This window comes from Myodes glareolus, chromosome 8, assembly GCF_982192425.1.
Source record: "Myodes glareolus chromosome 8, mMyoGla1.1, whole genome shotgun sequence".
Taxonomy (NCBI): Eukaryota; Metazoa; Chordata; class Mammalia; order Rodentia; family Cricetidae; genus Myodes; species Myodes glareolus.
In genome coordinates, this window is record NC_142033.1 from 72,857,434 (window position 1) to 72,871,985 (window position 14,552).

Consider the following 14,552-nt stretch of genomic DNA (forward strand, 5'->3'; position numbering starts at 1 on the left):
GTCCTGCATGGAGAAAGAAAGTCAGAGTTATAGAGAAGCCATGTAGTCCTGCTGCAGCTGGACAGAACTTTAGCCCGTAAGCCACAGTCACATGGTGATGCACAGATTGATAGAAATGAGTTAAATTGATATGTAAGAATTAGCCAATAAGAAGCTAGAGCTAATGGGTCAATCAGTGATTTAAATAATACAGTTTCTGTGTGATTATTTCAGTTCTGGGAAGTGGGAACTAAGAAGCGTCTCTCTCCTACTACACTAATACATTAGTTATTGTGGGTTTGAAAACAAATTAGAAAGAAATATCACATAGGAAGTAGAGGAGGAGGGCATACATAGAAGGGGGAGTGGCTGAGCAGGGAGAGAGAATTTGGTTAAAAATAGACTGGAAAGAGGGGTAAAAATATAATCGGATAACAACAGTCTCAGCTCCTGGGAGACTGAGACACATAGGTGCTAATTAGCTTTAACTGAGTCACCGAGGTGCTGGTTAGCTATAACTGAGTCACAGAGATGCTGGTTATCTTTAACTGAATCACAGAGATGCTGGTTAGCTTTAACTGAGTAAAGAAGGTGCTGGTTAGCTTTAACTGAGTCATGGAAGTGCTGGTTAGCTTTAACTGAGTCATGGAGGTGCTGGTTAGCTTTAATTGACAACTTGACCCAACCTAGAGTCACCTGGGATGAGAGCTTCAATTAAAGAATTATCTAGATAAGGTTAGCCCCTGGGCCCTCTGTAGGAATTTCTTTCTTTCCCAGAGTGTGGGTGTCTCCGTTTTATGGACTGATCTGACCTGTACACTGGTGAAGAAGGTTAGCTGAAAGCAAGCATTGATGCATTTGTTTCTCACTGCTCTTGACTGTGGATGTAATGTAACTCGCTTGAGTTTCTGCCTTGACTTCCCTGAAATCGAAGACCATAACCTAGAGTTAGAAGCTGACTAAACCCTCTCCTTCTATGTCAGGAGAGTTGACTCAGCATCAGAAGTGAAGCTAGAACATCCCATAAACCAGGGAGGCCTCTGTTCTTTGAGAGATGGAGAGAAAGGGGGTTACAGAGAATTGGGAAGAAAGATGTGAGCAGTGGGAGACTGAGGAGACCTGCTGTGGTGATCTTGGGTATGACATTAATCAGGAATAGTTCTAGAGGGAAATGAGAGCTGTGTGGAGACAGGTTGGGACCAGAGTCTCTGCTCACTCCCTGAACTCCAAGGGCAACCATCAGTGTGGGGCTGAAATCTCACTGCACCCTGACCTCTAGGATGCTCTGGCTGGGGAACCAAGTCTCCATGCATTCTTTAACCTCAAAGGGGGTTGGTGGAGGAATACAGAGTCTCATTGTGCTCCCTGACCCCAGAAGGCAGTCTTCAGAATGAAGACTGAAGCTTTGACACATCTCCCTGGTCTTAGAGGTGACCATAGGTGGGGAGCTAAGACTTGGTTCACTCCCTAACTGATGTAGGAGGGTCTTCTGTCTACTTGTTACTTCCATTGGTCAAATAAAGAAACTGCCTTGGCCTTTTGATAGGCCAGCTCTTAGGTGGATGGAGCAGACAGAACAGAATTCTGGGAGAAAGAAAGCAGAGTCAGGCAAATGACATGAAGCTCTGGCCTGAGATAGACATAGGTTAGATCTTCCTGGTAAGCCACAACCTTGTGGTGATACACAGAGTACTAGATATGGGTTAAAGCAAGATGTGAGAGTTAGCCAAGAAGAGGCTAGATATAATGGGCCAGGCAGTATTTAAAAGAATACAGTTTCCATGTAATTATTTTGTGAAAAGCTAGCTGGGCAGTGGGAAGTGGCCTGCCGCTCCAATTACTACACCTAACCTCCAAAGATAACCTAAAAGATCCAAAATCATAATCACTGTATGAACTCAGAGGGCAACCTGTATTTTGGGTTGAATAGCTACATTTTTCTTGAGTTGAGATATGCTTATATTGCCTAGGCTATCTCAAACTCTTGGGTTCAAGTGTTCCTTCTATTTGGGCCTTTCTAGTACCTGAGAATATAGGCTCACACCTCTGCACCTGGTTTTGACTACAATTTTTAATTGTTCAAGTGTGTGTGTGTGTGTGTGTGTGTGTGTGTGTGTGTGTGTGCATGTCCCATATCTGAATGCTAATCACAATTAAGTTCAATTTTTATCTGTAATTTTCCAAAGTTGTTAGAATTTTAGTGTTTTCATTTTTATCAACACAAATACTGTTTAACCATTGGGACAAAAATACAACTTAACATAGCATCTGCTTGTCACTTTCCTGCATGTGTCTGCCATCCCCTTTCCAAAGAGTCTTCTCCACACCACAGGAGATTCTATGAGCACCAAGATTTTCCCTCTTTCACAGAGTAAAACACACATCTCAGGCAAAATAATTTATTAAAATATATACAGTAAATCACAGGCAATGCCAAGAACTGAAAACAAAACCATTGATATAGTTCATGCCGCCCTTTCCACCCACAAGCTTCAGTCCTCCTCCTTCTCCTCTCAAGACTCACACCCTACCACCAAGCCCTCCGAGACAGCACTCTGTGCCGGAGTGGCCATGAGTAACTCCCCACTTTCCATCTTCTCAGACTAACTGAAGGGGAAGGAGACGACACCTCAAGCAACTCTCTCCAGGTTTTCTTTCCTATAACACAAGCCATCCATTGACCCTGGGAACCAGATCTAAGTCCAAGACTTTACTCAGCTCTTTGGTAAACTAACTTAAAATCATTCCACAATAACATACTGATTTCCTAGTTTCAATGGGATATTACAAAATAATTGAGATTTTGCAAGGATGACTTTAATTCATTAATTTTAAGTTAAATGAAAATTATTTTCCCATGGAAAACTAGCTCAACATCAACATTCTTCTTCCTACTTAGCTCTAGGTAGCCAAGCACTGCCACCTAGAGACAAGGGCATCTGCCTTAGTCTTGTCAGTGGGTGATCACCAACAGGGACACCTTAAAAGGCAACCAATGTGGCCATGGGAACACATGGGAAAGAGGACCGTGGGCTAATTAGGTCAATGATTCCTGGGAAGGTGCACTGTGTCTGGATGGCATATGCCCCTACAGGAGCCTTTACTCTGTCCTGTCACTCAGTGTCAACTTCTAAGTACATATTTCATGTCAACATCAGCACGATGAGGCAGGGGCCACAAGGAAATGCAGTGTTCTCCATACTAGACATCAGAGGTATACATTGTACAGCCACAAAAATAAAAAAGTTAAATACAAACTAAGCAAGGACCAAGCAGCATCCATCAAAAATGTCATAAAATTCACGGAGTCAATGTACATTCCTGAGCAGCTAAGACACTCCGTGCACAGCAAACACCAAGATGAGTCACAAACACAGGAGACACACATTGGGCATTTCCTAAAGGCCAGAAAATTCCTGGTGCTCAAGATTGTCTGCACCCCCAATTGGTGTGAGTCCCCGCACTGCAGATAAATACTGTCCCCTTGAGACCACCACTTTAAGAAACAAATTTCTAGGATAAGGTCATGGTCCTCATTTTCTGGGCAGTCGTCCATTTGTCAAAATGATTTTCTTTTTATTAGAAAAAATCTAACATATGAGTGATTGGTAAAGATTTTTTAAAAACAAAGAAGGAAGAGTCAGGTAGGAAAATGACAGAAACCAGACTACAACTTCTAAAAAAATCTTATTGAAGTATTTATAAACAATAATTACAAGCTGGATGTACTGAGGCAGAGTAGCATGAGACCACACAGGCTCCTGTGGCTAAGTCGGACTTTTCCTAGATCTGTGTCAATTTCTCTTCTTAAACTCTAGTAGAGGCAAATACATGTGCCACACTGGCTTCAAATGCAAAAGTTCACAGCAATTTAATTATTTTCTTCTAGCAACTCTAAAATCACAATATACATATATAATCCCAATGGGAAAAATTTACAATTTCCCCAAACACCCACAGAATGGTCTAAAGGGAAATAACAAAGCCAGACTTGCCAAGTCTACATCAGAAGGCAGGATTCAAGCAAAATAGGCATAGCAAAAGACAGCCACAGCCACCAGGATGATGCCATTGATGTTCACCACTGTCCTCCACAACGGCTTCTCAGAAGTGTCTGTCAACTTCATCTTCAAAGCTTCCTCCTCTTCCTTAGTCAGCTTCGGTCCTTTCTCCTGGTCCAGCCCACAGAACAGGTCATATGCCTTCCTGAAGCATCCTTTCTCCTTTTGGGGAGCTTCTGTTTCTGCAAATAGACATCCAAAGATTATTGGATACAAAGTCTAAAGCAGTGGTTCTCAGCTTTCCTAATGATGTGATCCTTTTATACAGTTCCTTATACTGTGGTGACCGCCAATAATACAACTGTTTTCAATGCTACTTCATAACTGTAATTTTGCTACTGTTATAAAATATAGTGTAAATATCTGATATGCAGATGGTCTTAGAATGCCCCTTTGAAAGGATTATTGACCCCCCCCAAAAGGAGTCAAGACCCAAAAGTTGAGAACCACTGGGCTAAAGGGACTAGAAAGAGTTTCCTGGGAAGATGGAATGCCACAAAGCATCCACATTCTATAGAAGAATCCTAATTCTCTTGTTTTCCAGAATGGAAATTGAATACAATGTTCAAAGCATGAGACAGGGTTGACTTGGATTCTGGCTTCTCATGGTCAACTAATCTGAGGTTTATCTCTTCCAAGACCAATAAAAATGTGCTTTGATTTAGAATAGTCAGATAAAAATAATAGATTATGAGAGGGACATGCTAACAACGAGATGGACAACTGACTTAGGGAGAATACGGAAAACCCACCTCTGAAATATAGGACCCGTATCCGTTTGCTATGCCACTGGAAGGCAGGGAGGCTGGCCTGACTTAGAGGAGAGCTGTCTGCACTTGCCTGTTCTAAGGCCTCACAGACCCAGCCGGAGGGAAGGGCCACTCTGAACAGGTCCTGATGCATAGCCACAGCAGTCAGTACCCGCCGGGCTTACAGTCTGCAGGTGCACATTAGTACTGCTAGACAAAGCCATGAGGTGGTGCCGACACCCAAAGTGGATGCCCGGCAAGGGAGCAAATTCCCAGCTCAGAGGTCAGTTATGGCACTGGAGACAGACAGGCGTAGTTTCAGACGCCAGTTCTGCCAGTCACCAGCTGTGAGATCCACCCTACTCTATTTTTTTAAGGTGGTAGAGTATTTTTGTTCTTTCTAAAAATTTTAGTCTGTGTCTTTACATCATGCATCATATCCCATTCATTTCCCCATCCCTTTACATCCATCCTCCACCCCTGCACAAAGTTTAAGAGAAAAAGAGAAAAATAAATTAAATTTTAAAAGGGGGGAAAATAAAAATCTCATCAGGGAAGCTGCAGCATGACACTGTGAGTCATACCATGAGCCCCTTTGTCTATATAGCTCTACTGGAAATGTTCATTGCACGGAGTCATTGGTCTGGTTTGAGGCCTCTGGTTTCTACCACCTGATCTAGGCTGAGCCTCGCTAGGGCTCCTCCTGAATATTCTGTTGTTGCTCTGTGTTGTGGAGATCCTGAAGCTTTGGGGTCTGCAGGTCAGGTCCCTTCCCCCTGATCCCACTCTATGTGTTAACACAGTTTTCAGATATTACTGATTGCTACGTTCAGGTTTTTATAGGACATTATTAGGTATTATTATGCTTTTGGGGGGTGGGAAATGGAGCCTCAATACGAGGCCAGACTGGCTTCCCGACTCCTGGATTATGGGTATATGCCACCATTCCTAGCTCACACACGTATATTTGGAACTTTAGTGACCAAGTACATACATGTATCAGAATTCTGAAGTGATGTGATGAGGCCAAGTGGTCCCTAGGCACATGGTGAGCTCAGCATCTAGTGGGTCTGCCACTAGGAGTCTATGTGTCTGATGCCAGCTTCGTAACTTTTACTGCTTCATCTAGTGTTGTCTGCAGGACCAACCTTCCATTTCAGTACCAAATAAAGCACATAGACTTGAATACTTAACCTTACCATACTTCTGCACACCATACACACATACCCATGTGTGTTTCTCTTCCACATAGAAAAAGTTGCAGCACAAATTTAAAGACAGACTTAATTTAAAGACTAAGCCTGGGGCTGGAGTGGGGGAACTCAGAGATAGAGTGCTCTCCTTGCAATATGCTAAGCCTAAGTAAAACTTGATACCCAAAACTGAAAAATGGTTTGGAACAATTGTCAGTATTCTGTCAGTTATATTTTAAATAAACACTGATTGGTCAGTAGCCAAGCAGGGTGTATAGGCAGGACAACCAGACAGGAAGTAGAGGCGGGTCAATGAGAACAGGAGAATTCTGGGAAGAAGGAAACTCATTTCTTGGCAGTCCTGGCCCAGTCACAGAGCAAGCAATATATGACTGCCTTGCTGAAAAAGGTACTGAACCATGTCGCTAACATAGACAAGAATAATGGGCTAATATAAGTTATAACATTTAATAAGAAGTCTGAGCTATTGAGCCAATCAGTTTATAGCTAATGAAGACCTCTGTGTGATTTCTTTGGAACTTAATGACTGCGGGAACCAGGCTGAACATAAACCTCAGATAACAAATGGTGCCCACGTGGAAACTGCATCCACATAAAGCCTGAGAAAGTTTGGGAAGTAATTCTAGAAAAAAAAGAATAGATTTAAGCATGGCTTATTGATAGCAGCATTTTCTCAGATGGGCTCTGCTTGCTAGAGGCAAGTGCTCTCATTTAAGAGAGGCTTCCTGACTCAGCTTTAGCTGTAAAACCTTGCAGCTCTTTTAAGAGGCCCTGGCACAAAACACTTAAATGGTGTTGATGAAAAGCTGACCACATGCTTTTTGTTTCAGCTGTAGCAGGAGAAAAGCCTTGCCATTTTAAAATGCTGGCTTTCTGGGCCATCCTGCCAGCACAAGCTCTGACTCTTTCAGGTAGGAGGTCTGGCCACAGAGCATTTGAGTGTGGTTTGTGAGCACACTGCTACAGCTTGCTTGCTGTCAGGCGCCTTGAAATTCCATAGAATTGTGGCAATATACATGGCTCTGGTTTGTACCTTCACCATGAGGCTGGAATCTCAGAAAGCTAAGGAATGGGCTGGATCTATCCACAAAAGCCATGACTTTAATTCTAGCCATATTGCTTAACAAATTAAAGACTCATGTAGTCAGAAAAAGAGAGATCTACAGTAAAGAGAGATTAAAAGATGAGGAAAACCTCTAAATGTTTTACAGTGTGTTAAAAATATATGCAGGCTTGGGAGAGAAAAGAAAAAGGTTAAAGTCCTGAGAGAGAGAGAGAGAGAGAGAGAGAGAGAGAGAGAGAGAGAGAGAGAGAGAGTTGGGTGTGGTGCACACACCTTTAATCCCAACACTTGGGAGACAGAGGCAAGCAGACCTCTGTGAGTTCAAGGTGTGGTGGCATATGCCTTTAATCCCAGCACTTGGGAGGCAGAGGCAGGTGGATCTCTGTGAGTTCAAGGACAACCTGGTCTACAGAGGGAGTTCCAAGACAGCCAAAGATACACAGAGAACCTGTCTCAAAAGCCAAAAATTAAAAGTAAAAGTAAAAATAAAAGAAATAGAGGTTAAAATAAAGCTACATAAAGATTAAAAATATACAGAGAGTCTGGATACAGTATGGTATTATGTTCTCTTTGAATTGTTTGAATGCCGAGGAAGGAGCAACAGCTGCCAAAAGATATTTATTTATAAATGCTGCTGAATTAATCCAAGATAGGGACTTTGAAAATACCTTGACTTCAAAATTGAAGTCAAAAGGCATATTACTATGGAGAAGAGGTTTTGCTTTTGTTTCCACAGGAAATTAGTGGCTTTGGATTCATTCTGAGTTAAGAAAAATGAGGTTTAATCACCTGAAAAATCTCTGGTAGGAATAGATAAACCAGATGTCTGAATTCTACATCCAGAACAGATTCAAGAATGTTGCCTGAGATGATCAAGCTTCACAGGATACTCCAGTCTGGACTTGATCATAATTCTAAATTTTCTTTAGGTCCCCATAAGATTATCAGCACCCCCAATCAGCAGGAAGTAGCCTGGAGAACTACGCTCACATTCCCCAAAAAATGGACTATGGATATTTTCCTTTGTTTAGAATGTTGGTTACAAGTTGTTATGGCTAATGGTCAGGAGAAAAGCTAAACAAAGGATATCAGATTCAGAGTTTTTGTTCTTTAAAAAAAAGAGGGGGAAGTGGTGTGGGACAAATGTCTGTATTCTGTCAATTATATTTTAAATAAACACTGATTGGTCAGTAGCCAGGCAGGAAGCATAGGTGGGATAACCAGACAGAAAGTTGAGGTGGGTCAATAAGAACAGGAGAATTCTGGGAAGAAGAAAGCTCATTCCTTGGCAGTCCTGTCCCAGTCACAGAGCAAGCAAGATATGACTGCCTTGCCGAAAAAGGTACTGAGCCACGTGGCTAACATAGACAAGAATATTGGGCTAATATAAGTTAAAAGAGTTAATAAGAAGCCTGAGCTAATGGGCCAATCAGTTTAAAGTTAGTGTAGATGCCTGTGTGATTTCTTTGGGACTTAACAACTGCAGGGACTGGGCAGGACAGAAACTCAGACAACAGAAAAAATATCACAAAGTATAAGTCTATGGTCACTAAGCATCATGTTAAGAATCCAGAGAAATTGGATTTTCTAATCTACTGTGGAAAAACATAAGATGCCAAGAGCATATGGTGGACATAGCTTTGAATACATCTTTGTCTCAGATCATAGGCTATACCAGAAAGTCCTAATCCCCCACCCTGACTGTGCTCCACATCAAGAACAAATTATTCTTCATTCTCTGATTCACTGAGTTCTGCAAAATCTGAGGAGAAAGGCAGCTGAGAGGGTTTCCCAATGTCACCCATTTGGTGAGCTTCCTTCATGCATATCTGCACCTGTTTTCAGCATCCTTCCCCAGTCCTCAAGAAGAGATGTGAGCATTGACTAAGGCATTTGTTAAAGACTTCAACAAGTGGCTTAGGAACACACCTATCTCAATTGTATCCTTGGTGTCCTCCTGGATGTCCTCATCTCCTGCGTCCAAGTCGATCCGTTCTTCCTCGCTGTTGCGAAGACTCCAACACAGACGGTACAGCTGTGGAGAGAGCAGAACAGATTACCAGAAAGATTGAAATAGTGCATTAGGCCAAGAATTTGGGGAAACAAAGAAGTATGCATCATAAAAGGAAATGAATATGGCCTTGCCATACCAAGAAATCATGAATCACTTTCCCACTGAAATCCCACATAATATATGTAGCATAGTCTAGGGAGAGGCTAAGAGGATGCCTCAGCTCATCCCTAAATGAGACATTTGCATCACCTTCAAGGCTTAGGAAGAATGACAGGAGAAAAGGGAAAAGAATAGAGGAGACCAGAATGGGAGGAGTGTGGGAGCAGTGACTAGACATAACGCCCCCTGCACTCGGGACCTCACTGCACCAGTGACCTGCACAAGATGGAGCTGTCACCATTTCCTCCTGCATGGGGAAAGCACTCAGGAGACCCCATTGGTGTGGGAGAATTGTCTGTATTCTGTCAATCATGTATTTTAATAAAACGCTGATTGGCCAGGCAGGAAGTATAGGCGGGAAAACCAGACAGGAAGTAGAGGTGATGCAATGAGAACAGGAGAATTCTGGGAAGCAGGAAGGTTCCTCTGCCATTTCTGTGCAGACCACCAAAGAGGCAACATGTAAGCTGTCACACTGAGAAATGTACTGAGCCCGTGCGGCTAACATAGATAACGATAATGGGGTAATATATGTTATAAGAGCTAATAAGTAGCCAGAGCTAAGGGCCAATCAGTTTATAACCTTATGGAGTCCTGTGTGTGATTTTTCTTTGGGGTTTGCCGGTTGTGGGGTACCAGTTGGGACAGATACCCCAACAAGCCGGCCCCTTCATGTTACACCCCAATCCCACGCTGAGGGCCTGTAGACAATTAAAGACTGCTGGAGAGGAAGAGCCATTTTCTCCAGTGGGATAGCCAGTGACAAGCTCCCAGGTTCTAGATGACTCCCGGCTTACTCTCATGCAAGCTGTCATAATTAAACACTGTGAGCCAAAGTAATAGGGGGCTTGTGGAAAGAAAAGTTTCAGGAGAGACATGGGATGAGATGGTAATGGACGGTGTAAATGACCAAATTCAGTATGTTCATATGTGAAAATATCAAAGAAGTACAATAATATTAATAGCAAAAAGTTAAAAACAGAAATAAAAGGCAAAGTGAAATAAAAATACAAAAAATTTAAACGTGCTGGGCCAGTGAGATAGCTCCATGAATAAAGGAGCGTACAGCCAAGCATGAAGCCTCGAGTTCAGTCCTGAGGATCCACTGAATAGAAGTGGACAAGTACCTCATGGGAGTTATCCTCTGACCTTCATGTATGCACTGCAGCATGCAGATGCACACACATGTGCACTCATACATGCACAAAATAAATAGATAAAATGGAGCTTTTACATTTTTAAAATTAAAAATCTCATGTGGTGCAGGAGAACTGTCTGTATTCTGTCAATCATGTTTTAAATAAATACTGATTGGTCAGGCAGGAAGTATAGGTGGGAAACCAAACAGGAAGTAGAAATGATGCAAGGAGAACAGGAGAATTCTGGGAAGGAGGAAGTTGATTCCTCCCACTCCTGCCCAGATCACCAAAGTAGCAGGATGTGATCTGCCCCACTGAAAAAGGTACTGAGCCACATGGCTAACATAGATCAGAATAATGGGTTAATATAAGTTACAAGAACTAATAAGTAGCCTGACCTAATGGGCCAATCAGCTTTATAACTTATAGCGATCTCTGTATGATTTTCTTTGTGGCTAAATAGTCATGGCAATCTGGCAGGACTGAAAACACAAACAAGCAGGCCCCAACTAGCCAGCCCTCCATGTTACACTCATGAAAAGAAACTACCTGAAATATAAATGTTTGTTGTGTGAATGAATTCACTTTTCTCAGATAATTAAATTTGCTCCTTTCAGCACTTCTGTTAAGAAAGAAGACTAGAGGTCATTTATGCGAACAAGCATTGTAAAATCTTATTACTGAACACTGTCACACTATGGAAATAAGAACTACAAACATGGGCCCTGTCAACACAGGGTAGAGCAGGGGTGGGTTCTACTGATACAGTTTGGAATGTGAGGTAGGAATTTGCAAAATTCTGTGAGAACCAATGCCATACGTCCACCCCCGTTATGCCTATTGTTGAATGCCTTGCTTTCTCTACTTTACAAGTGGTGTGGGAAGTCCTCCAGTATATGTGTTGCTTTTATTCTTTAATGAATAAAGAAGCTGCTTTGGCTTGTGATAGTACAGAACAGAGCTCGGCAGGAAAACTAAACTAAATGCTGGGAGAAAGTAGGCAGAAGCAGGAGAAGCCATGTAGCCACTGGAGAAGACAAGTACACCCTGGAGTTAACCACAAGCCTTGTGGTAGAATATAAAATCATAGGAATGGGTTAATTTAATATATAAGAGCTAGCTAGGAATATGCTGGAGTCATTGGCCAAGCAGTGTTGCAATTAATATAGTTTCAGTGTGATTATTTTGAGTCTAGGTGGCCGGGAATGAATGAGGAGTCTCCACCAAAACACAAGGAAGCTCAGAACTAAATATGTCTGAAGTTTCAATGCTTCCAAAGAATGAGATATAGCAAAATGGTTGATACAATGTAAAGATCCCTACCACAGAGCTGGCAAAAGACAAGCTGTAGAATCTGCAGCTATAAATGCAGATTCTGTTTTACATTAAGGCTGTCTCAGATCTTGATAATCTGTCAGGGAGGTTAAAGCTCTCTTAGGGATTTCACGGTGCTTGTATTAGTGTGTGCTGAAGTAAACCTTTTTTCTACAGATAAATGCTATGTTGGGTTCCTTTTCTAGCTCTGTTCCCTTGATAACCTAGGAACAATAGAATGTTGTATTATTGGGTCATCAGACTATTTTTATTATAATAAAATGGGCCCATTATTGACTATCCTTCTTTGAATTGGTAAAACTATGAAATAACTTTAACCCAATGGCAACATATGCAGCTAAAGAAGTGTCTTATGACTTCTGAAGGCTTCAGTTGGGTGGGCATTGACAGTATTCTGTGGTGTGAATGTTGCTTCCAAGACAAATACTGGGATGTAATTGCCAGTGTGACAATATCAAGAGTGGAGTATTTCTTTAGGTAATCTTTGGAAGGAAGTAATCCAATTACCTCTTAATACTGCTACCTTGGGAGAACCTTTCTGATAAAAAAAAGAAGAAGAAGAAGTTTGGCTTCTATCCGTTCTCCCTCTCTCTCACAGGCAGCTTCTGTCATGACACCAACTACCACATTGTTATGCAGCATGAAACCCCTAACCATACAAAGCCTGTCAACTTTTGACTTTCCAACATCCATATGGTGAAAGAAATTAACTATTACTTATAATATTGTAAGTGCCATTTTTAACATTACAAATATTATTTATATAATTAATTATAATTATAAATATTGTTTATAATATTATTTATAATCTACTTATTTTGTAGCATTCAATTATAGCAGCAGAAAACATACTGTTAAAGATATCTACTTTAGAAAAAATTCAAAAAGTAAGCTATAGTTTAAGTTTTCCTGAGTGGATGATTTTTGTAAGTAGTCATGCCCCTTACCAGGACTTCTGGACAATTTGGCCATGGAATTTTCACATGAAATACACTTCTTATTTTGGACGTGGACTTCTAATCTAGAGTATTATGTTGCCTGTCAAGTAACCTCACCTCCCTTTGTAGGTGTCACTCAGGAAGCAGAGTCTTCAGGAAAGTCCCAGACTGAAGTCTGGGCTGTAAGGCCTTGGACCAGACAGTGCTGATACAGCAAGCATCCCATGTTTCCCATCCTGAATCCTTTGACATGAAACCATTGATCAGCCGGAACTATCTCAGTCCTGTAAAGTGTGAGCTGCTCAGCGGGGTGCTGCAGCGAGGACTGTGGAACACGGGCAGGAAAGACTCGGATAGATGGATACTCACGTGCACATCTGGAATGGGCTTGGTGAGGAAGGAGATGGCCAAGACGATGATGAGAGTGATAACAAAGAGGATGATGGCAAAGTACAGATAGTGCACCCCACAGATGATAGTGGGGCAGTTGGTAGGCTCCATGCAGCTCCCGGTCCCATAGGCAAACTCAGTAATCATACGGGAGATTCCAATCAGGAAGCCTAGAATCAGTCCCCAGAAGGCTCCCTGCAAAAGAAAACTCTGGGTTAATTGTGTTGAAACAAGAAAGCAACTGGTGTTCTCATTGTCCTATGTAGAAAAGCCAGAGATGAAGAAACAGGAGAGAAGGCTCCTGTGAGTCATCTGCAGACAGGACACTGAAATCAGATCTGGGACAAAACTGTTAAGTAGCACTTTTCATGAGTCTGTCTCTATTGTTTCAACAACATGATATCCTGGATCATAAAACAAAAATTCAAAACATAATGGGTTCAAATATTTACTGATCAGTATAGACTATTAACATTGCATATTAATTCAAAACCTTCCTCCTAACAGAAAGGCTAGTTTGAGGATGAGGGGTGTAGTTCAGTGGTAGAGTGTTTGACTAAAAGTGTGAGGCCGTGTTCTCAATCCTCAGGACCACAAAAACTACATCAGCAATAATTTGAGCCTACATACTTTCAGCTGATGTCCTCAGAAGACTCCCAAGTCATGTACATTCTGTTTCATTGCATTCTGTACATTCTGATAAATTGTAAGAATTCTCTGAAGACATAAAAAGAACTAAACTAAATAAAGACTTTGAGGAATGAGGAAGAAAGGAACTTTTCCATAAAAATATATAAAACATTTCCAACAACCTACATGTCCTTCCTGCATCACATCCAACCTCTCTACTCTGCCAAATCTCCCATACCTTTCTCCAGGGTCTCATCTAGTGATTCTCTCTGACTCATTCATGCCTCCCCCCAACCTACCTGTTATATCCCAGGACCCCACATCCAGTGCCACTGCCTAATTTACCTCCTTTGCCTGCATCCAAACCAACCTCTGACTTCCACCAGGACCGACCCTATCTGATCACAGGTCCCTTATGCACAGCAGCCAACCCCTGCACCCAGCCAATAGCCAACATCCTCCTCCGGGGTTCAGTTCAATGAGTCTCCTTTACCCTCCCCATTTACACACTATCCCCAACCTGCCAAATCTGCTCCTGACCCCATAGACACTGCCACAGCCTGTTCTTCACTGAAACCAATTTCTAGACTTCTGCCAGACTCTACCTACCTGCTTTCAACCCACAACCTCCTCCCACAACATATCCAACCTTTCTATGTGGCCAGATCTACCCATGCATTCAAGTCTAGACCAGGAGGCACATCCTAGACCACAGCAGTCCCCTCTGTCCACCTGACTTCACTCGAGCCATTTCCTCAAGGCCCAACCCACAGGCACATGCTCTCCTCTGTCCAACCTGCTCTGTCCACATCAGAACTAACAAGAGAACCCATACACCAGAAGTCGTCACAAAAATACAAACAATATGAAAGATCGAGCCA

General features: G+C 42.1%; 1 protein-coding gene across 1 annotated transcript in view; it reads right to left on the minus strand.

Annotated features, from left to right (window-relative positions):
- Positions 1–2,364: 2,364 nt before the first annotated feature.
- The window catches only part of LOC125387503 (sodium/glucose cotransporter 1), a 70,076-nt gene continuing 57,888 nt past the window's right edge, over positions 2,365–14,552 (minus strand). The window contains exons 13-15 of the mRNA XM_087909120.1: positions 13,021–13,236; positions 8,996–9,101; positions 2,365–4,222 (exon numbers count right to left, since the gene is read on the minus strand). Of these exons, the coding sequence (XP_087765246.1) occupies positions 3,999–4,222; positions 8,996–9,101; positions 13,021–13,236 (546 nt within the window). The 3' untranslated portion in view covers positions 2,365–3,998. The remainder of the gene's footprint in view (positions 4,223–8,995; positions 9,102–13,020; positions 13,237–14,552) is intronic.